This window comes from Coregonus lavaretus, assembly GCF_964263955.1.
Source record: "Coregonus lavaretus genome assembly, chromosome: 36".
Lineage (NCBI taxonomy): Eukaryota > Metazoa > Chordata > Actinopteri > Salmoniformes > Salmonidae > Coregonus > Coregonus lavaretus.
The window spans coordinates 10,427,420-10,449,678 of NC_140023.1; the positions used below are offsets into that span (position 1 = coordinate 10,427,420).

General features: G+C 42.8%; 1 protein-coding gene across 6 annotated transcripts in view; it reads right to left on the reverse strand.

The window, feature by feature from the left end:
* Nucleotides 1-439: 439 nt before the first annotated feature.
* Nucleotides 440-22,259, reverse strand: part of LOC311110687 (transcription factor COE3-like) — a gene marked incomplete at both ends in the record, with an annotated part of 79,594 nt that continues 57,774 nt past the window's right edge. For 2 of the 6 annotated variants that reach the window (XM_084153227.1, XM_084153225.1), the window contains 8 exons: nt 440-471; nt 1,985-2,074; nt 2,337-2,522; nt 2,649-2,820; nt 2,922-2,987; nt 8,518-8,606; nt 20,868-20,994; nt 21,153-21,283. In XM_084153227.1, the coding sequence (XP_084009353.1) occupies nt 440-471; nt 1,985-2,074; nt 2,337-2,522; nt 2,649-2,820; nt 2,922-2,987; nt 8,518-8,606; nt 20,868-20,994; nt 21,153-21,283 (893 nt within the window). Of the gene's footprint in view, nt 472-1,906; nt 2,075-2,336; nt 2,523-2,648; nt 2,821-2,921; nt 2,988-8,517; nt 8,607-20,867; nt 20,995-21,152; nt 21,287-22,259 lie in introns of all 6 variants that reach the window. The other 4 variants (XM_084153224.1, XM_084153222.1, XM_084153226.1 and 1 more) reach the window with 3 other exon arrangements.

Here is a 22,259-nt window from a genome sequence, read left to right on the forward strand (position 1 = left end):
TAAAACAAAAAAACATTTTCTGAGGCAAACAAGTTCATAGGTAAATGTACATCAGTGTTTACATTAAAACCAAATGATGAGTCCACAGAGTTCCTTCCAGGATATGGTTCACTGGACAAAGCCAAAGTTCAACCCGATAGGTATGCAAAATAAACACTCCATCATCTTTTGTCTTCTTCGAGGTTGATCAAATGGAAATAAAATGAGCAAAAAAGCTAAAATTGTTGAGTTCCTAATGAAATGCTTTGTCCAAATGTCCAAATCTTAACTCTTGAAATAGTCTTTTAAAAGAAAATCATGTTTTTATCTTCATTAAAAACAGAATAAACTGTTGACTATATCCTCAATATTTTAGATTACGCCAGTGTCTTTGTTGTGTGATAAAGGGGTGTCCTGTATCGTGGTGAGAAGATTGGTGCTTGAGACGATGAAAGTGCATTTACATTGGAGGTACAACCAGACCGGACATAGCTGGAAAAGACAGAGAGAGAGAAATTGCATTTAGCACATTCATCCTTTCCAATGTATTAAATTGGATAAGCAAAACATTTAGCTATTTACATCAAGGAACTTTAAAACAAATGTTAAGTTATGATGTTGTAAGTGAGACTGTGTGTATGTGTGCATGTGCGCCTGTGTGATGCGTGAGTGTGTATGTATGTGTGGTGTGTCTGTGCATGTCTGAGTGCAAACCTCTAACACGATAGTTTTAAAAGCCTCCCTCTTGCTCTGACATTTCAGGCCCCACTAGGCCAGCGTGGCTCCGTGTGATATTCCTCCTGGTGTTGAGGTAATGGCAAACAGTGAACCAGACTCCAAGGAGAAACGGCCCTGCCGACCATGGAACAACAACACGGCCACTACCCACAATGCTGTGCTACAACCCCCACCTTTGTCACTTAAGGACTCAGCTGACTCCCCTCAGACTCAGCTGACTCCCCTCAGACTCAACTGACTCCCCTCAGACTCAGGTGACTCCCCTCAGACTCAGCTGACTCCCCTCAGACTCAGCTGACTCCCCTCAGACTCAGGTGACTCCCCTCAGACTCAGGTGACTCCCCTCAGACTCAGGTGACTCCCCTCAGACTCAGCTGACTCCCCTCAGACTCACCTGACTCCCCTCAGACTCACCTGACTCCCCTCAGACTCAGCGGACTCCCCTCAGACTCCATACTGAGGATGGAGCCACTGCATTACACTCCTATTTCCACAGTCACTACACTACTCCTATTTCAAAATCATTATCCACAAGCTTCGACAGAGATCAAAGGTAGTTTCCATTCTTTTACCCAGACCATCTGCTAGGATATCATTAGAAACTTTAGCTTTTACAGAGAGTTGATATACTCAGTATTTCACACATTCTGAACAATTAGGTGGCTAGTAAAATGCCAGGATGAAAAGTCATAGTGTCATGGTTGGAATGCTTTTAAGTTTGCCAGCACAGATGATGGCAAGGCATTGCTCATTAATTTCTGCACAACATGTATTAATAAGTATGATCGTGTAGCAAGATGAACTTTAATTTCCCACTTCATTAAGCTCAATGTTATTAATCTTGGGGCGCACGCTACGGCTAAGCTTGTTTTCAAAGCAATCATGTTGGTCATGACAGACACACAAAACCTAATAAACATAATTACTAAAACAATTCTGGGAAGGTGTTGCCCTTAGACCTTGGAATATATCATTTGCTATACTGGATGGGTTGTGTGTGTGGTGTGTTTGCATGTCTGCTTATGTGCGTGTGTTTGCTTGTGTGAGTGTGTGTGTGTACGTGTGTGTGTATGTGTGTGTGTACGTGTGTGCACTCATGCTTGCTTGTGTATTTGAATGTAAACTCAAAAGGTGTAAATAATGAATTGCAGCCTGTTAAAATGCATATTTGTAATGATTAGTCCCTCACCAAACCGGACAGAGGCATGAGCCGCGGTATCTGCCCAGTAGTCCGAAGGGAAGGGATGAGGGGGTGAGGGGGGCTCACCTTGCAGTCCGTTGCCATTTGCGTTGGTGCAGGAAGGGGGTGGGGAGGCCTGGGGTCGGACCACAGGGGCGAAGGCGCTCTTTTGTTTAACTGCAGACAAGATATTGGGGGTGGGGGGGGGGGGGGGGGGGGGGGGGGGGGGTAAGAACATGCTATCGGACTAAACTGGGCTGTATTTAGTGAGGTGAAACATTCAGAACATTGCCTATAGAAATGTAAAGAATAGAGTCTAACATGATTCAGATTCTCTACCTGACAGACGAGTATAACTGCCCTACACAATACTTTTCTATCTGAACATTGTGTAACTTTGCTCCCTCCTGAACAGGTCTGAGATGGCAGCTCTACTCACTTCCATATGGAGAGTTGGCAGAGGATCCGTTGAGGAACCCAGGGGAGCTGGAAACTCCCAGGTTGGACATGCCAGAGTTCCCGTAGCCATTCATACTGTTACTGACAGTGTTGTAGCTGGACTGCTGTGGGGTGCTGCTGGTGATGTACCCTCGTGGAGACACACTGCTGGTGTTCCGGCTGTAGCCTACCGAGGAGGAAGAAGAGGAGGATGGGGTGATTCGAGGTCTATAGGATTCATTCATTCTTTCATTCATGACTTACTTAGCTGACTGTGAGTAATTCTTGACCACTAAGCATAATTTCCACCTACCCTGGTCATTTCCCTGTGACTCGGACACGTTGACGGCTAGCTGGCTGCTGAAGGAGTTGACTCCCATCATGCCGTGGGAGGCTGTGTTGGCGAGGGAGGGGATCTGGTTGTGGTTACGGGGAACGCTGTACAGGGCCTCTGCTATGTCCGCTGCCCTCTTCAGAATGATCTCCTGTGAAACATGGAGGGAGAAGTTAAGAGTTATTGAGCTGCTCTCCCTCAGTCATCCATTATGGTAGCGAAAGACGTGTGTATGTCTGTCGGTCTGCATACCTGGTTATTGTGGGGCATCCCATACAATGCTTCAACAAGGTCAGCTGCTCTCTTCAGCAATACCTCCTGATGAAAAAAATTGGAAACACAGACATTATTATTATGTTCAATGATACTGTTCAACAAACACCATGACATGTAATGTAACAATAAGAGTCATTTATTTTACACATACAATAAGAGGTATTTGTTAGGTGGGTAAATAAAAGTGACCCTGTATTGAGAGGCACCAACACTGCATTAGGCCACCAACCCTTCCCAGAACCACTGGGAACAATGAATAATGTCCCATCTCTTAATTAAACCAGCGTAGGCCTTAAAAACAACACCTCACCCTCTAATTCTGGCCTCGCGTTTGCACAAGAGTTCAGCACTGGAGTCTCCTTTCTTCAGAACAATAAAGTGAATTAGCTTGGGTTAATCTAGTTCTCCCGTAATGACATTAAGACATTTTTCAATTAACCTCTTCGACTGGCTGTTGTAAAGGACTTCACAAATGACTTCCCATCCAGCGAGAGCTGGGTGCTTGTGCCTCGGGGACATGGATGCATGGAATGTAGTCTTATCCATGTCTGCATGCTTGTCCCTGCTTCACAATAAGGATTAGCAATGTTGCTTTGGCTCTTAACACTGAGAATGAGTTGGCCCTGGATCCTATTCCCTGCTCTACTTCAGAATAGAGCGTGTTAGTGTGCTTTTATCTGCTCTTTGAATTGAGCACTTAATGAAATCCTTCATGGAGCACGGCACTGCTTTGTTTAGTGTGATGCTCCAAGCAATATGTTAGGAAAACCATCTCCTCCATTTAAGAGCATTTATTCGCACAAAGAAATGCTTGAGCTATTGCTGTGGTGTTTTATTTGAACGCTTGTTTACTGTCACCTGCTGTATTGCAGCAGTATGTTGACTTTCCGTCAGAACCTCGGTTAAAAGCGATGCAAATCTGTCACTAGAAACATCTCAGATGGCGCTTGTTTTCTTCCCACATTGCGTGTTTTCCTTCGCGGGCCTCAGTAATTTGTGTGAAGTGTTCCATCACTTGGCAATAGCAATCTGGGATTAAGACGGCAGCTGCCGTAAATGAATGTAAACACAGCCATCGCGCCTTCAAACAGCGGCCTCCAAGACTTGGCCTGCGTTTCCAAGGCAGCGCGTATGGAGTGTGTATGGAGTGTGTATGCGCCTCCTTTCATCCCGAAGAGCCATATCTTCCTGAAGTCCTTGATTTATCAAGATAAAAACGTTGTAGAAGCTTCTAGCATGTGCCATGCTCTTATAGAAACATAGAGTTTAATCACCAAGTTACCGGACGGGTGGCTCTCTTTAAAATGGGCATTTACCTCTGAAATTGGTGTGTATGCTCAACGTTGCATGCATCTAGTTTGCATACAAATAAAGAATTATGGTTGTCATGAGCCAGGTTCACTAAATGAGAGGACCAGCTGTCTTTATGTGTTCTCATCAGGCAGAACAGATTCCTCTCTTGCTCGATGAGTGAGACAAAGTGTTTTTTCTTTCCTTTTTCCTGCAGTTAATAATTACCAATAATCTATTCTATCATATTTGAAGATCTTCTACATGCCTCTCAATTTCAAACAACAATTAAAGCAATTAAGACTGTCACGTTCGCAAGCCATGTTTCATTCTCTGAAAACCTCCTCTCCATCCTTGTCCATATGGCACTTTGCAGCAGCAACATAAGGACAGCTTGGAAAAAAGAGAGAAAACGATATTACCTCTCATCCTTAATCTGTCGTTTACCGCGTGGCGTCTTAACTAACCAAGCTCACTCGTAGGGCTATGCTTAAGTGGTAGCCTAGTCATATCCCAGGATGATGGGAAGTGTGATACCCAATCAACCAAGGAGTTTGTTTTGTTTTCCGACGAGACACTTTCACGCGTATCGGCTCACACTGTGAATACGATTAGCACCGAATGGTGTTCTGAGGGCATTTCCATGTAAATCTGGATACTGCTTCAGCATAAAATGTAATTGGCTTTCTTGTCATGGAGACAGACATATCAGAACACCATGTTAAATTGAAAACAATTAAAGCCCATAGATGATCTCTTGTTTTGTGACAGAGGCATGACAGCTTTTCTGGTATTCCTTGTTCTACACATGTTTTACACATGTTCAACAACTGATCACAGATCAGCCAAGATCTTGACACGATTAAAACCAACAAATTAGCTCTGTTGTTACCTGACAAAGGCATTACAAATTTTCAGGTATTACATGTTCTACGCGGTAGCCTAAAACCTGTCTAAATGTGATTGTCCACATGGTAGATTAGCTAAGATTGTGTATTTATGTTATCACAGTTAATACAAGGGGGCCCAGGTTATGTAGCTTGGAGTGGTAATGCCATTATAAAACTGTAAGGCAATTACTGGGTTAGCTCTAGCCTGAGGTAATGAATACATTCAGAAGGATAGGGCCATTAGATGTAGGTACTTCAAAGAGCACAAGAATAGACATTCATTTAAATACATGGATAATTGCTTGACATGAACACATTTGTAATATTTATTTTCTCCTTGTGGATTTCACAAAGAATTGGAAAAGAATAGGTTTGTGTTCATTTAGAAAAAAGAGAAGCGAATGCAATCAACGTAATAATAAAACAATATTGGGTTTCTGCTTTTAATTTTGTAATGAATCTAATTTGTTACAGAAGAAAGGAGAAATTGAGTGTGGTATAATGTGATATCCAGTCTATTTGTCCATTACTGCCACAGGGCACAAAATGGTATTATAAATGGTATTTTTTTATGGGAGGAATCTAAAATTGTTTTATAACAAGATTTTAAAAAGGAGGGTGAATTCCGAAGTCTCTGTTCACTTAACGCCATGCCCACAAACCAATCTCCTTTCGCATCACTTGACTGTTCACACTTGTTACTTTCATATTCACTCTGGACTCTGCATTGGATTTTTATATCGCTGCTCGTCCCTTAGGGCCAGTCTGTCATCTGCAATGTTGTCTTAAAATTACAAGGTAAACTTCAATCAGAGCACACTTCCCCCTTTTTTTCCTTGGTGTAGCAACAATATTAGCGTGCATCCTTTGCAATCCATGAGCACTCCTATATTGGCTTTCTGTCTCCTCACAATTACCACGTGTCTTACTGGTCCTGGGGAAAAGGATGGTGGAAATCAATAGCGCCGTAATATTATCAACTGGAGGGTGAAGTAATTGAGGGAGGGGGGCCGGTGTCGATTTGCCTTTCTGCTAATGCACACTTTTTATAGAGTCTCTTCGCTACACCTGCAGCCCATAATGGCTGTTCTCTTCACGCCGTATCTCTTCTCATTCAAAATGTACATGCTAGCTAGCCTGAGGCTCTTATACTGAGAATGTGCTGTTGACCCTGAGAGGCGACCCTCAGATGGCAAGCTTAACAATGATGAATCACTCTGTAGGATCATTTACATGGCCCCCTGAACCCCATATTTGGGTCCATTAGAGAGCAAATCAAATATGTATATTATTTATTAGAAGTGCAGGCTTTCATCTCACTCTAAGATTGGGCCATGTGAGGGCTGGGGGGAGATCCTGCTATATTAAGTAAGTAAGCACACTGAGGAAACTCATCTCAGATTTTGAGTGAAAGATAGTTTTATCGCCAAAAGGCATTTTGTTCTCCAAGAAGAAAAAATGGATGCTGTAATACAAGTATGCATCACTGTATTCCTTGTTATGTTCAAATTGTATATTTTACAGAAATGTACTGACTAAATTACATTTACATCATTTAGCAGACACTCTTATCCAGAGCGACTTACAGGAGCAATTAGGGTTAAGTGCCTTGCTCAAGGGCACATCGACAGATTTTCTCACCTAGTCGGCTCGGGGATTAGAACCAGCAACCTTTCGGTTACTGGCACAACGCTCTTAACCACTAAGCTACCTGCCGCTCTTATTGAGTGTGCAGACATAACTCACAGCCATAAAAGCTATGTGAACCTTTCCTTTGGTCTTACAAATGTACTGTTGAAATTAGAGTTACATTTCATGTCCAGGTGTTGTTTTTCAACGGGGACCAAAGACTAATTGAAACACTTCATATTGTGCACCAGAGACTGCTGGCTGCAATGTCGTATATCTTCCTATTGACTTGGCCCAGTGTCCATACTACAAATAAAATAAAATTGTATTTGTCACATGCGCCGAATACAAAAGGTGTAGACCTTACAGTGAAATACTTACTTACAAGCCCTTAACCAACAATGCAGTTTTAAGAAAATGCAAATAGTCCGGGTAGCCATTTGATTAGCTGTTCAGGAGTCTTATGGCTTGGAGGTAGAAGCTGTTAAGAAGCCTTTTGGACCTAGACTTGGCACTCCGGTACCGCTTGCTTTGCGGTAGCAGAGAGAACAGTCTATGACTAGGGTGGCTGGAGTCTTTGACAATTTTTAGGGCCTTCCTCTGACACCGCCTGGTATAGAGATCCTGGATGGCAGGAAGCTTGGCCCCAATTTTGTACTGGGCCGTACGCACTACCCTCTGTAGTGCCTTGCGGTCGGAGGCCGAGCAGTTGGCATACCAGTGATGCAACCAGTCAGGATGCTCTCGATGGTGCAGCTGTATAACTTTTTGAGGATCTGAGGACCCATGCCAAATCTTTTCAGTCTCCTGAGGAGGAATAGGTTTTGTCGTGCCCTCTTCACGACTGTCTTGGGGTGTTTGGACCATGATACGCCACACAGCCTGGTCTTTATTAAATTGTCCGTTAGACGTTAATGATATTGCAGTGTTGCATGCTGGGCTTTAACAGATAAGGTTTTAAACGGCTTTCTGGTATTTTTACAACTCTGAGGTGGTCACCACTTTACTGCATGCCAAGGGAGTGCTATGTGCAGACGAATCAGTCATAATATTACAGTTGACGCAACTGGAATGCCTGTTATACCCAATTGGAATTAGCAGGGGTGCAATCAGATGAGCCCAGTAATAGATTTTATCAGAGAAAATGGAAATACTAAGGAATCAAAGAATGGCTGAAATATGTGGCTTTGTTTTCATGTTGAAATATGCCAAAATGTGAAAATCAAGAGTTTCAACACCTGTAATGAGTTCTAAAGAAAGCAGTGAGACCTAGCGTATTATAATGTGTCCCTGGCCTTATTAGCCACACTAGAACGGGGGGGGGGGGGGGGGGGGGGGTTACGAGCGTAGTCATGTAAACAACAGATTAAACCAAATGGAGCTGTGTAGAATGAAAGGAAAACATGAGTGGGGTAATGACGGCCCAGACGACCAGTAGATTATAATCTCCACAGACTACTGGAGAGGAAAGACGTCTGATTGAGCTATTTTACCACACAGAAAGTTTACCACAACCTGTCTCCCTCTCTCTCTCTTCTCACTAAACCAATAAAATCCCAAATCAATGCTAGATGGACGCACCAGAGTGTTTGTGTATCGTATTTCTACTGGGTTAAAATGTTTGAACTTCTTTTGATGTTGTTTTGTTTCTTGGTCTTTGATGATGTTGTTGGGTTAGCAGCTTTGGTGTGTGTATGGTGTGGTTTGTTGTGTCTATGTGGTGTTTTCTGTCTGTTTTTGTGAAGATGAGACATAACACTGACCTTTGGTAACCTCTCAGGGTCACCCGGGTGCCTGGGGATGACCTTCTGCAGCCTCTGGAATCCATAGTCGATGGTTGGCTCATTGAGGGCTAAAAAAATAAATAAATCCAATGGTTAGACAATGTGTAGTGAAATAAATAACTGCTCTGTAAACCAATGTCTGCAATGCACAGCAACTAGCAGGAATACTCTGTCACAAGTGTCACAAACCCCCTGCATCCAGTTAAATTCAAATTTAGCAAAATAGCCATGATGACATGATGCAGTACATCAGTCTAGAGCAGGTCTCATATCTCTCTCAGGGCCCTCCTCTTTTTATCTGCTAGGGAATATTGAGTGCAAACGACATAGTGGGGTGTGTTAATCAAACCGAGCTTTAATAATCTGTGAAAGTCCACAAATTGATCTAGCGTGAGTTGCTGTCACTCTAGCGCTGCACTTACTGTACAACCCCGCTGCTCTACTGAAATACTGCAGCAGATCACACAGAGCAATCAATCTTACCCACCCCTCAAATAGTAATCTGGAGCAGTGAGCCGTATTGTGCTATGAATCAGAGGCACAAAGTAAATGAATCATAAGCCAGACTTTGGTAAGACTAAGGCGTTTTATGTCTGACAGTCATAATGGGTAATTTAAGGCTTCCTTACAGCTCTCGCTGATTCTAAACAATCATGTACACCCGTAGGCCAGGAAGGAGAGAGGAGGGAGAGAAGGAAGGGGGAGGGGAGGAGGGGTAACAGGGGAAGGAATGACTTAATAGAGAACATCACTTCTCAATGTAGATATAATTTTCGGCAGAGTAACTCAGACGAGTGCGGCGGTGCATCATAAATCAATAGCTTTCTGTGGAGACTAATAAGAGCTGCCTGCCTCTATTCATTGTTCAGCCTGTAATTTGGCTCATCACTCATTACTCAGCATGTAATTTCAGCATTAACGGAATAAGGCTCGCAGAACCTGCTGAACACGAGAGAACATAAACGCAAACGCCAAAAGTACAGCCAGGGACACTGACACACAGACCGGGGAGACATGCACACACACACACACACACACACACACACACACACACAACCTACCAAATAATTGCTAGACAGGTACAGGGCTGTGCACCACATAAAGTGAACTCCCAACAACCAAACGCACCACACACCGCACGTCACAACATACACTCCTAGAAATCTGATTTGACATCTCATCATGCATCCCGGAACGACAAAGGTCCGCATTTTCTCTATTATAAAGGATTGATCCATGGTATTGCTCTCACATGACAAGGCCCTGGCTGGGATTTTGCCCTCTTTCTTTAGTTATTTCCTCCCCCCTTCTATCTGTACACACCGCAAGACGCATGCATTTGTGTGTGTGTGTGTGTGTGTGTGTGTGTGCGTGTGTGTGTGTGTGTGTGTGTGTGTGTGTCTGTTGTAGCCCTGCCAGACCCCGCTGCCCAGTGTGATGTAAATTGTGCATGTGTAAAAAACACTCCATAATCAGGCCATCCATCATCACCGGCTGTCAGTAGGCTCTCGCAGGGTGATGCATCACGCTCTCCTGTCCACTGCCTCAGCTGGGGCCTACACTGCACTCAACACTGCTGCTGGGCATGCTGGGTATAGATACAGTAGCTAGCTACACCACAAGACCTAGGTAATAAAGGAGAAGTATGTGATGTGTATTTTGGAAGTATTTACAATTACAATTATCCTGAAGTAATGCAGCCTGATGTAGTTTGAAAAACAGGATGCACGGCACACCTTTTTGAACATCTTGATATGTCATACACATTTAAACATAATTGACGTTTAATTCTTTATCATTTCTGTTTGAAAACACTAAATTACTTAAACTACTACGCTGTTTGTTAGGGGGAAGAGGGCCTAGAACATGAGCATCAAATACCACAGATAGTAAACAAGATGTCTCTTCTCTCTTGCTCTTTAAGATAAGGATGAAAGCATGTCTGTTTCACCTGTCTTTGTGCTTGTCTCCACCCCCCTCCAGGTGTCGCCCATCTTCCCCATTATCCCCTGTGCATTTATACCTGTGTTCTCTGTTTGTCTGTTGCCAGTTCGTCTTGTCTCGTCAAGCCTACCAGCGTGTTTTTCATATTCCTGTTTTCTTGAGCCTTGTTTTCTAGTTTTCCCGGTTTTGATCTTTCTGCCTGCCCTGACCCTGACTACCGTTCTGCACCATTTTGACACTGCCCTCTGCCTGCCCGCCACTCTGTACCTTACGGACTCTGCCCTGGACTACCGACATCTGCCTGCCCTTGACCTGTCATTTGCCTGCCCCCTGTTTATATATGAAATGTCCATTTTTCGAACTGTCTGCATCTGGGTCTTTTCCTGAGCCATGATAATGCCTCAAGGTTCTGTGATTGGGGTGCAACTCTGGGCCATGAGCAGCGCATGTCGACATGTCGCCATCTCATCTATCATGGAGATGATCTTTGTAACAACCCCACGTAATGAAATTGGTGACACAGACCCCCATCTGCTATCGATTTCATGCAAATGAAGTTGACAGCTGATGGAGACTTACATTTGCGCTAAACGGTGCTGTCAGTTGATGAGTTGACAGTTCTGTAGTCAGACCGTGTATACACAGTGACAGACACTGTCAATAATCCTATAAGGGCTGATGACGACATATACTGAGCACTTGTATTCATTCTGTACATGAAATGTATGGTTACATTGTATTATATTGTGTATCATATTTGAGCTGAATATTTAGGTTGATTTCTTAACAATCAAACTTGAGGTCAATGTTACTATACATACACCACTATACTCCCTCAAACACCCCCCAACTTATCTACTTCCCACCACCTTCTTCTAACCCTTTAATATATTGTAGCTCGGAACTCTAGGATGCCCTTGGACTGCCAGCATGCATGCCAACATGAGCTTCATCTCCATCATTCTACCAGCCCAGTGCAGTGTTGTGAGAGGTAAGCTAAGGAGGAGAGGAGCGCTGGAGTAGACTAGGTAGGGGAGCTGGCACCCCTACGAGGGGTTCTCAGCCACTGTGAGGAAACATGAAACCCTCCACACACATCCCATAAATCCTGCTCTGGGTGGAAGTCTGGGGGGGGGGGGGGGGGGTGGCACGTTCCAGTCACGACCGCTTCCCGGCCCGCGGCCAATCAATACCACTTTCCTGTTTTAGAGGTGGGTAATTATGAGGTGGAGAGATTGTCTGACCTCTCACCCCTGCTGCATTACTCGGCTGATATTAAGATAAATTGCCTGATTTTGGGTAAACATATGCTGCAATTCAAACTGTCAGCACTGGTTTGCTCAGGGATAATTTGTATTGATCTCCTGGCTTCTTCCCCATTTTGCCTACTGACCTCACGGATAATTAGAGAGAAAGAGACACAGTGAGGTAAGGCAAGGGTTGCATTTGAATACTTCGCCAGGTATAAAGAGCGTGAATAAAGAAAGAGTGAGGAAAAGAGTGAATGATATAGACTGATAAAAAATAAAACATCTTCTGAACTTGCAATTCAGCTTGAAACACCTGGCTTGTTTAGTTCAATTACTCCAACTTAATCTTTTCCTCATCACTTATGAAAAGCTATAATTGTTTTGTGTTCATAATAAAATGTTTATCACTTAACATAAATTAAATAAAGTAATGCCAATCATTTTATCGTTATATGTGATGTTTAGTAGACAGCTGAAGGAGCAAAATTACTGTCACTTTTGAATAGTATGCACATAACTTTTTATTTTAAAAGCCCAGCAAAGTTCATTCTTTGGATGCGAAACCTGAGTGGAAACTATGAATATTTCAGTAATTTCCTCACTAGTGATTGAATGGTCATGTTTCAGAATGAAAAAAATGGAATGCATGAGTTGGTGTGCAGCTGTGACCATATCAAATCTAATTTCAAGCACTACACACACACGCATACACAATCTATGGCAGGATTTCAATGGAATTCCTCTCCCTGGCATGTGTACTTCTCGATCTTATTTTGATCTAATGCCCTTAATCTACTCTGTCATCCGTTCATGCTCCTAACACATTCACTCCAGAAGGCTCCGAGCCCAGTGTCTTTGCTTAAAATGCAGAGTGGATGGCCAAACATGCGACTGAGCACGGTCTACTGCTCCTTCTCCATGTACTCTAGAAATAGGACATGAGTAACCGCTCTAGAGGAACAATGTAACATGGCCGTCGTTGGCAGATGAAAACACTTACATGGCAATACGCCTGCATGCTCTCAGTATGTGGCAGTCTACTGAAGTCATGTACTGTATTGGCCTGCAGTAACAGTCAGTAACAGGGGGAAAATGTTTGAGAAAAGCAGTACATTTAAGGGAAATGGTTCCTTGTTAAGCGTGCACAGAGCGCTAGCATTCTTGCCAGCCATTATTGGTTATTACGATAACTCTATCTTTCCAGGAGATAAATACTAGCCTTGTTGCCATTTGCCAGCTATTACTAATTATACTTAACTGCATGGAGCCTATCTCCACTCCTCCTACACATTATTTTTTTTTCCTTCCCTCTAACACAGATTATACTGAGGTGGAGAGGGAGTTGGAAAGGGAGCAGATAAACAGAACGGGGTGAAGTTCATTCAAGTGTTAGTGAGTTTGGAACTTGTGAGAGTGTCCAACTGAAGCCTCATGGGCACCTGAGATCATCTTAAAGCTGCAGCCCAGATATGGGTCACACATAGTATCACAATCACAACAGGAAATTACATTATTTTACTGACACCAATAGTATCAAACAGGGAAGAAAAAGGCCATTATCACTCAGGGGTTATTGAAGGTAAATAGGTGAACTTAAACAAGTGATACAGCTGCAGGGATAACATGAGACATTTAGAGGTCATGCTGTTCAGCAATATACTGTAGATTTCCTCTGTGGAGAGAGATCTTAAAGAAGCATGCAGTCAGAACCCAACTTCAAACCAAACCAACCAATCTTAACTCACGGCAAACCCAAGCAAACCAAACCAGTGCATTTAACACTGACCGTTATTCTCTCCATCCAATCCAAGCTAACAGAGAGTTATTCCGTCTCCAGGAGTCTCAGGTTGAGCAGGAAATTAACATTTCAAAGATCTGCTGGTAAGATTAATCAATAGAGAGAAATCAATGTTCATTGAAATTTCATGAACTTTGAGCTGATACATACAGCTAAAAGAAACGACAGTTACAATTCCACCAGATATTGCTTCTGCAACAGATGCAATTTAAATAACACAGGTTAAATGGGAGGGATGTACTGTATCAGTTCACAATTCCATACTCTCAAAATTCCCTTCATCTCTGTATTGGAAATTGGTGAAGACACCTGTTCTCTCCCCTTCGATGACATCTAAAGTGAGTGTTCCCCTCCTCTAAGGACATCGAGGGGGACTTTCACACATTCCCGTACAACAGAAATCAAATGGCCTTCCTTCACAGCTGATTGCAGCCGCAAATTAATATTGTAAAATGAAGATCAATACATGGACGGGGTCAAATCGATGACGGCTAAATTACGGCTGCGTTTTCCCCCTCATTCAAGATGAGTTGTGTTTTCCTCTCAAAGTCAATACCGTGCAGCATCTCTCATTCATTTCTCAATAAACTTTAGATGAATTTCAATCAAAGGCAGCGGTGGAGGTGGGGGTGGGGGGATGGAGTTCTTTTAAAGCCCGTTGGGTGTGGAACATAGTGAAAATGGGGAGGGAGGAGAGAAAACTAATCTATCTTGCTGCAGAGGACTAATACTGTGCCTTAGTGAGGAATATCAATATGGAGAACCGTTACCAAACAGATATCATCTAAGATTAAGATCACTTTATTCATCAATTGTACACAAGGTCCAACTGGTATTTCACCCCAACCCCCCCACTCTACATATACAGGTTGGAGCAGGGGGTTGCCACACTGGGCACCCATGGAGTAGCTGTTGTGTGGCGCTAAGTGCCTTGCTCAAGGGCACACAATGGCATCTAGGACCAGATTTGTCCCGTCAGACCCAGGATTCGAACTGGCAACCTTCCGGTTGCTGGCTCACCTCTAGGCTACCTGCCGCCCCTGTATCTAACAATACAGTAGAACTTATAGAGGTGCCAATTAAATCCAAATCAATGAATAGGCCTATCATCCTTATAGAGAAACACCCCTGTACCGATACTATCCTTTAAACTTTAAAGCTACTCCTTGCAATACATTCTACAGAGGGATGCAATGGGGTAAAAGACATGCTCATCTGACGCCACTTATTTCAATACATTTTCCAGAGCAGGATTTCCCAGGACTGTTAATGATTTCACTGTGCGAAATAATGTCACAGTGTGCTCCTCAAAGTCTACCTGACAAATTGCTTGAAAACGAAGGAGTGAGAGAGTGTGTGTCAAGTCAGCCCTCTAATTGGACAAAAGGACCTTCCTCCTGAAACCTTGCCGCTATCTGCACACGTTCACAAAGGCTCTCTGGCTGAGACCGTGTAACTAGGTGACGAGTGTCTCAGTCACTCATGAGGAGCTAGAGCTAAATACCAGGCTTGTAATGAGACAGACAGGGGAACTGAGTAACAGTGATGGCGACATGAGCTATCTATACATTACTCATATTACTACACTACGCTCTTAGGCTAAAAGAGATGCCATTGAAAGCCCCTCTTATACAGATCTGTTTACATTGTTTACATACCTATGTATGAAAATGTATGCACTCACTAACTGTAAGTCGCTCTGGATAAGAGCGTCTGCTAAATGACTAAAATGTAAATTCCTCTGTGAATGCCTTTGATTACAGTGTATCTTACAGTGTGTCTAGGCCACACCCCATCCCTGACTAGCTGCTACCAAACCTTGCCCTGCAGGGGAGGAAACAGTGAGGAGGCTCTGTATCTGATCAGCGCCAAATCCGGAACTTCAAAGAGTGTCTCGGCTGAAGGGCGGAGGGGAGCTGTAGGGTTAGAACTGATACACAGACTGAACTGCACAAAGCCCGGACTGATGTGCTTTGATAAAGGAGTCCATGTTTACTGAACTCCATTTTTTTTGTCATGAGCCAACAGTTTCTGCTTGGAGTGCGGCAAAGGGTTTCATTTTAGATTTGAAGACTGTATGTCACTTTGGATCTCTGGCCAACTGAGTGAGGATAAAGAGGTCAGTCAAGGTACACATCAATATTCATAGCATTACATTCACAATGCGTAACATCTTGATGAGCATTACAGTAAATATGAACCCTCAACATAAATGTTCATAATCATAAGCATTGCGGTGTAGAATAGCGTTACTTTTAACAGTATCAGTGCCTTCAGAAAGTATTCACACCCCTTGACGTTTTCCACATTCTGTTGTGTTACAGCCTGAATTTAAAATGGATTAAATTTAGATTTTTTTTGTCAGTGGCCTACACACAATACCCCATAATGTCAAAGTGGAATTATGTTTTTTGACATTTTTACAAATTAATAAAAAATTTAAAGCTGAAATGTATTGAGTCAATAAGTATTCAACCCCTTTTTTATGGCAAGCGTAAATAAGTCCAGGAGTAAAAACGTATTTAACAAGTCACATAATAAGTTTCATGGACTCACTCTGTGCGCAATAATAGTGTTTAACATGATTTTTTTATGACTACCTCATCTCTGTACCCCACACATACAATTATCTGTAAGGTAAACACAGATTCAACCACAAAGATCAGGGAGGTTTTCCAATGTCTCACAAAGAAGGGCACCTAAAACGAAGACATTGAATATCCCTTTGAGCATGGTGAAGTTATTAATTACACTTTGGATGGTGTATCAATACACCCAGTCACTACAAAGATACAGGCGTCCTTCCTAACTCAGTTGCCGAAGTGGAAGGAAACCGCTCAGGGATTTCATCATGAGGCCAATGGTGACTTTAAAAAAATTACAAAGCTGAATGGCTGTGATAGGAGAAAACTGAGGATGGTTCAACAACATTGTAGTTACTCCACAATACTAACCTAATTAACACAGTGAAAAGAAGGAAGCATGTACAGAATAAAAATATTCCAAAACATGCATCCTGTTTGCAAAAGGCACTAAAGTAATACTGCAAAGAATGTAGCAAAGCTTTTTGTCCTGAATACAAAGTGTTATGTTTGGGACAAATCCAATACAACACATTACTGAGTACCACTCCATATTTTCAAGCAGAGTGGTGGCTGCATCATGTTATGGTATGCTTGTAATCATTAAGGACTGGGGAGTTTTTCAGGATAAAAAAGAAATGGAATGGAGCTAAGCACAGGCAAAATCGAAGAGGAATACCTGGTTCAGTCTGCTTTCCACTAGACACTGGGAGATTAATTCACATTTCAGCAGGACAATAACCTAAAACACAAGGCCCTACACTGGAGTTGCTTACCAAGAAAACAGTGAATGTTCCTGAGTGGCTGAGTTACAGTTTTGACTTACATCTACTTGGAAATCTATGGCAAGACCTGAAAATGGTTGTCTAGCAATGATCAACAACCAATTTAACAGAGCTTGAAGAATTTTGAAAAGAACAATGGGCAAATGTGCACAATCCAGGTGTGGAAAGCTCTTAGAGACTTACCCAGAAAGACTCACAGCTGTAATTGCTGCCAAAGGTGCTTCTGCATAGTATTGACTCAGGAGTGTGAATACTTATGTAAATTAGATATTTCTGTATTTCATTTTCAATAAATTAGCAAAAATGTCTAAAAACACGTTTTCACATTGTCATGATGGGGTATTGTGTGTAGCTCTGTGAAGAAAAAAAAAGTAATATATTTTGTATTCAGGCTGTAACACAACAAAATGTGGAAAAAGTCAAGGGGTATGAATACTTTCTGAAGGCACATACAGTATTAACGCCTTTATTTTCCATCCCCTACCAGACTGACATTTCTTGATCTCCAACAGTATTCAGTGAATCACCCATGACCCCTTTGTCCTTATGTTGATGAATGACTGCCGTATAGCCATTTTGTCAGATTCTGGTGCAGTGGAGTCGATACTGTCACCTTGACAAGAAAACTTTATGATTCATCAGCCTTCAAGGCTGTCTAGCCTCAACCCAAACCTGGCAAGAGATGCTCACTGTATGGGGCATCATCAGCATCATCCAAAACCCTTCACCCAGACCCAGTGTGTTACATAGCAGCCCTCTGTGAGATCAGATAAATGGCTCTCGTTACAGTCAGCCTTATAGGGAGGAAGAAATTAAACACTTGACTTGTACTAATAGCCCAGAAACCAAACTGGTCACCAAAGGTCTGAAAACGAAGCACTCTGTCACTTCCCAGCTTGGGAAATTAGCAAATAACGTTCCCTTCCCCCTGACAAATGTATGACAGCTACCCTTCCATCTATCATTCTCTTACGTTATGATGCATGTCCCGGATCCCCACTAGAATATACAGGCAACGTTTACTGACCCTCAATTTACCCATGACAAATGGGGTCCCGGTTAATGTGCTATTTCTGGGGCGAGGTAGGGGTTCATTTGAACACAATCCCGGGTATAGGGATGTAACTGATTAGGATAAATAGTAGCTGAGTGTGTTAGCAGCAGTGCTAGCACTTCATATTACTAAGGGTCTCCATAGGGAGTGGTCCTGGGAGGGTAGCTCTCGTAGAAATCAAGTCTAGCTAGAAACCAAAAGCTCTCATGCAATTAGAGTTTCAAAGTCAATGTTTTTACTGATAGTTTACTCTTTTGCACTGGCGTCGCCTATAGTAACTTTATGGTAAAAAAGCAATCACATAAGTTTTACCCAATTTAAGTCACATATGGCCCTTTATAAAAGCCTTTAAGAACAAACACAGATCCTCTATGCAGTAGTTCATAAAGTGTGAAGTATTGAGAAGAGGACAGCTGGACCTGCACCTTTTTGATTTGCTAACCTTGCTAACCTAGTTTGATCCTCCAGCCACCCTGACCAATTGATAACCAATACTGGGATCAGATATAGGACAAACCACCTCCATGTGACAATAACCCACTGGGCACAGATGTCAGTTCAACATCTAGTTTTGATTTACATTTGGTTGAGTTGTCAACTAATGTGAATTCAACGTGAAATCAACAGAAAGTGTCACCATGTCATTCGATTTAGGTTAAAGGTAGGGTGAAAAAAAATACAAATGCCATTACGTTGATTACTTTTTGCAAATCCAATTCGTTTTCCACGTTGATTCAACGTCATCACAGATTTTTGGGGTTGAAATTACATGGAAACAACATTGATTAAACCAGTTTTTGGAATACACTATCTCCTTTTCCTAAAGTAGAACAAGTCAGTAAACATTGATACATTAAGCATGTGTGGATTATGAAGCAATTGTTTTATTACTGATAATAAACCTATGGCCACAGTGAAACATACAGTACATAGCTTAATAAAGCATCCTCTGAAGTTTTGTAGCATTATGTGTCTTTGTAGCTGGTGTTTCCATGATTGAACATACTCAATGCATACAGGATTATTGATGTATACTACGTGGTGCTCACATCCTCTGACTGAATTGTTAGTTTTGGAGGTGGTCCAGAATACTAACCCTACAAGACACCACCCTCTGCCATTAGAATTGACTGCAATGTACTCTATGTTGACTCTTGGTAATTTGTGATAATTTATTAAATTGAGCGAGTTAAATCTCCACAATTAGGGCCGGTCGGGCGAGAAGAGTCAACATGAAAAGGTCTAAAAGCGCTTCTCTCAACGACATGCCGCAAAGTCACGCTTGAAGGATAGCTTTGATAAATGGACCTTTGATATGCACACGATGCCTGGCCACCGAAATGACAGGAGCATGTCCTCTTTTTGTTGCCTGTCCACGTTGTACTTAACTGTCCGAGAGGTAATGTCCCCCTATCAACTAGCAATTACTGTACATCTGGAGTAAGTGTTAATTCTGTCGTTAAGTTCCAGGAGCTCGTTAACAGTTTCATGTCGACCCTGGTACAATCAGGGTGATCCAATCTGGGAATAGCAGTAGGCTGAGGAGCTAGACTTGTCTTATTGGTGGCTCTCTCTTTTAATTCACAAAACTAATCAATTGTACTGCCGTTGCCTCCCAGGGTAATTGTATCTTTCTACTAACTGGAACAGAGCAGGAACCAGAGAAGGAAGAAGGAAGAAAATCAACATGGATCCAGAAGGGGGTTCCCCCAGTAAAACCTGATGGTAATCATCCCAATCCGCTTAGCCTGTGTGACTAATGGGGTCTGTTCTTAAGAGACCTGGCACATTTACCGGGGTGCTATAGAAGCCAATAATGTCTCTTAACTTATACACCTTCCCAGGCTTCACACATATGCGCATACGCTCACACACTCAGCACACTGCACTTTTGTTTCATTATCCCAGTGCCTTGTTGGCCTCTGCTCTGCTTCTGCTAGGAAGGTTAAACGCAGGAGTGCCAGGCCAGACTGCACGGTTGGAGGGGAAGGGAACGGATGGCTTGGGGGGGCTTGATGAGAAACAGCTGCCCAGGATGGAAGGGGTCTAGGGGGGGTTTAAGGGGGTCCACCCCCCCTTCACCCCCACCACTCCACTTTTTTTGAGGGAGAGTGCTTTGACGCCCCTGTCTCATTCTAGCCATCGGTGTTAGAACAGACGGAGGCGTCCAGGTCAGACAGGCTCTGACCCTCATGACCTCTACCTCCTCACCAATGATGACAGATAAGACCACCACATCTCTCTGTTAGCCAAGATAATCCACTTTTACTTATGGTGTGACACACTCACAAGACACACACACACACGTGCACACACACTCACAAATACCCTTAACTGCATCCTTCTATTTCTCTCTAGTTCAGTCACTGCTTTCATTAAAATTACAATATATTGGAAAAAATCTGCAAATTAGTAGATGCATATCTGACAAGCGAGGAGAGAAATATAATTGGCAGAGTGAATTATCCTGACAGATTGAATTTAACAGAGCTTGGCAGCACCGACTTCTAATGGCAGTTCAGGGAGAGATCAAGTTGCACTCATAGAAGTCCTTCCACCAAACACCTTTAGCTAGCTGTGCAGTTCTCACACACTGAACATTCCAGACCCAGAAAGCAGGGGCCTGGTTAGTCCATCATTACTGCCTTGACACTGGGGCCCTGTTCCAATACTGTGAAAATGCATCCTTACTTCCAGCCTAACCATAGATGACTGGATGGGTCAAAGTTATGTATATCAGGGAACCCTTGTTTTTTTTATCCAAATGTATTAGATCAATGACTACTTTAAGGAAGCGAGGAAGTAAGTGTGCACGTTTTTGAACAGAGTTTGTGTTCCATCCAGAGAGGATGGATAGTCAGGGCACTAAACTCAGGGAGGAGAGACTGAAAAGGGACATTAAGCATCCTGACTCACCGGTGTAGACAAATCTTCCAGGAGCCCCTTTGCAGAACTGCTTGGACTTGTAGGACAGCGTGACCTCCACCACACCGGGGATGTGCCTGGGAGGGGTCTGGACGCGGATGGCGTGGGGGGTGATGAGCTGGATGACAGGGCACAGGAACCATTGAGTCTGACCATGCCTACTAAGGTCTCGTACAAACTTACAAAAAAATGGATATCATTACCAGTGTTTATAGTAAAGGCTTAAAACCTAGGCTGAAATTCAATCAAATCAATGGTGTGACAAAAATACTGTACCTCACTCCATACAAGCATGGTCCCGAACACGACCTGCAGGCCGTCAAAGAAGTTGTCCCCAATGATGATGACAGTGGCCCCTCCTGTGGTCCATCCCTCACTGGGGCTGATGGCCTTGATGCAAGGGGTGGCTGCTTAACACACAGAAAATAAGAGCCTATTCAGTACCTACACTTCTACATAGCCTGATGTCTTTATCCCAATAGAAAGACATATCATGGAAATAAGCCTGGAGAGAGAGAAAATGATGGATTTGTCCTTTTAGGCACGAGAATAAAAATCATTCATCAGCATGTTGGAGTGATGTAAGCAGACCCTTCAAATGGTCCGCTTCACAAAGGCTAAGCGCTGGGCTCGTGAGTGGAAATGATTTGGTGTAGCAAATTATGTGTCAGGGCAAATGTAGCTATCAAAATTTATTAGGCATAGCCCTGCATGTACAGTAGAATTTGAAAGTTAAACACCTCATATGAGTCGAGAATAAAGCTGTAGAAGGTAAATGACAAGCCAAAGCTGTGTTGTTGGTTTCATGTCATTCCATTGTCTTTGTTCCCTGCGTTCTGGCATGTTGTTTAGAATGCAGTTTCACAACATGAATAAATTCATGAATTATTCAGGCTCAGTTTTGCCTTTTGTGATCGATTCAATCCATTTCACATTGTTTATTACAATGCTTTTCATCTGCCATGACTTTTGCGACATAGTTTTGCCATTCATCAGAGGGCTGTGAGTTACTATAATCGAATCAAACTCTTCCTGTCATTTGATGCATTACCTTAATATGGTGCTCACCCTGACACCATGTTTACAACAGGCATAGCATGAAAGCTAACCATAAAACAGCAAAATTAAATGTAATCTTTTTACATTAATATTTTGTGAATACAATGCAAACTGCACACATTCTTGTTCTTTTAACATTTTGTACTATTTATATGAGCACATTGCTGTAGTCCTATTATCACTCGAGTTCAGTAAGTAAATCCCCATCTGCCTTTGCTGTATGGATCACTACAGACAAGACATATCCCTTTGTTTGCTTTTCTGTTGGGGCTGTGCAGGTTATGTTTGCTTTCTCCCCATGAAGCGCACACGCACGCATGCACA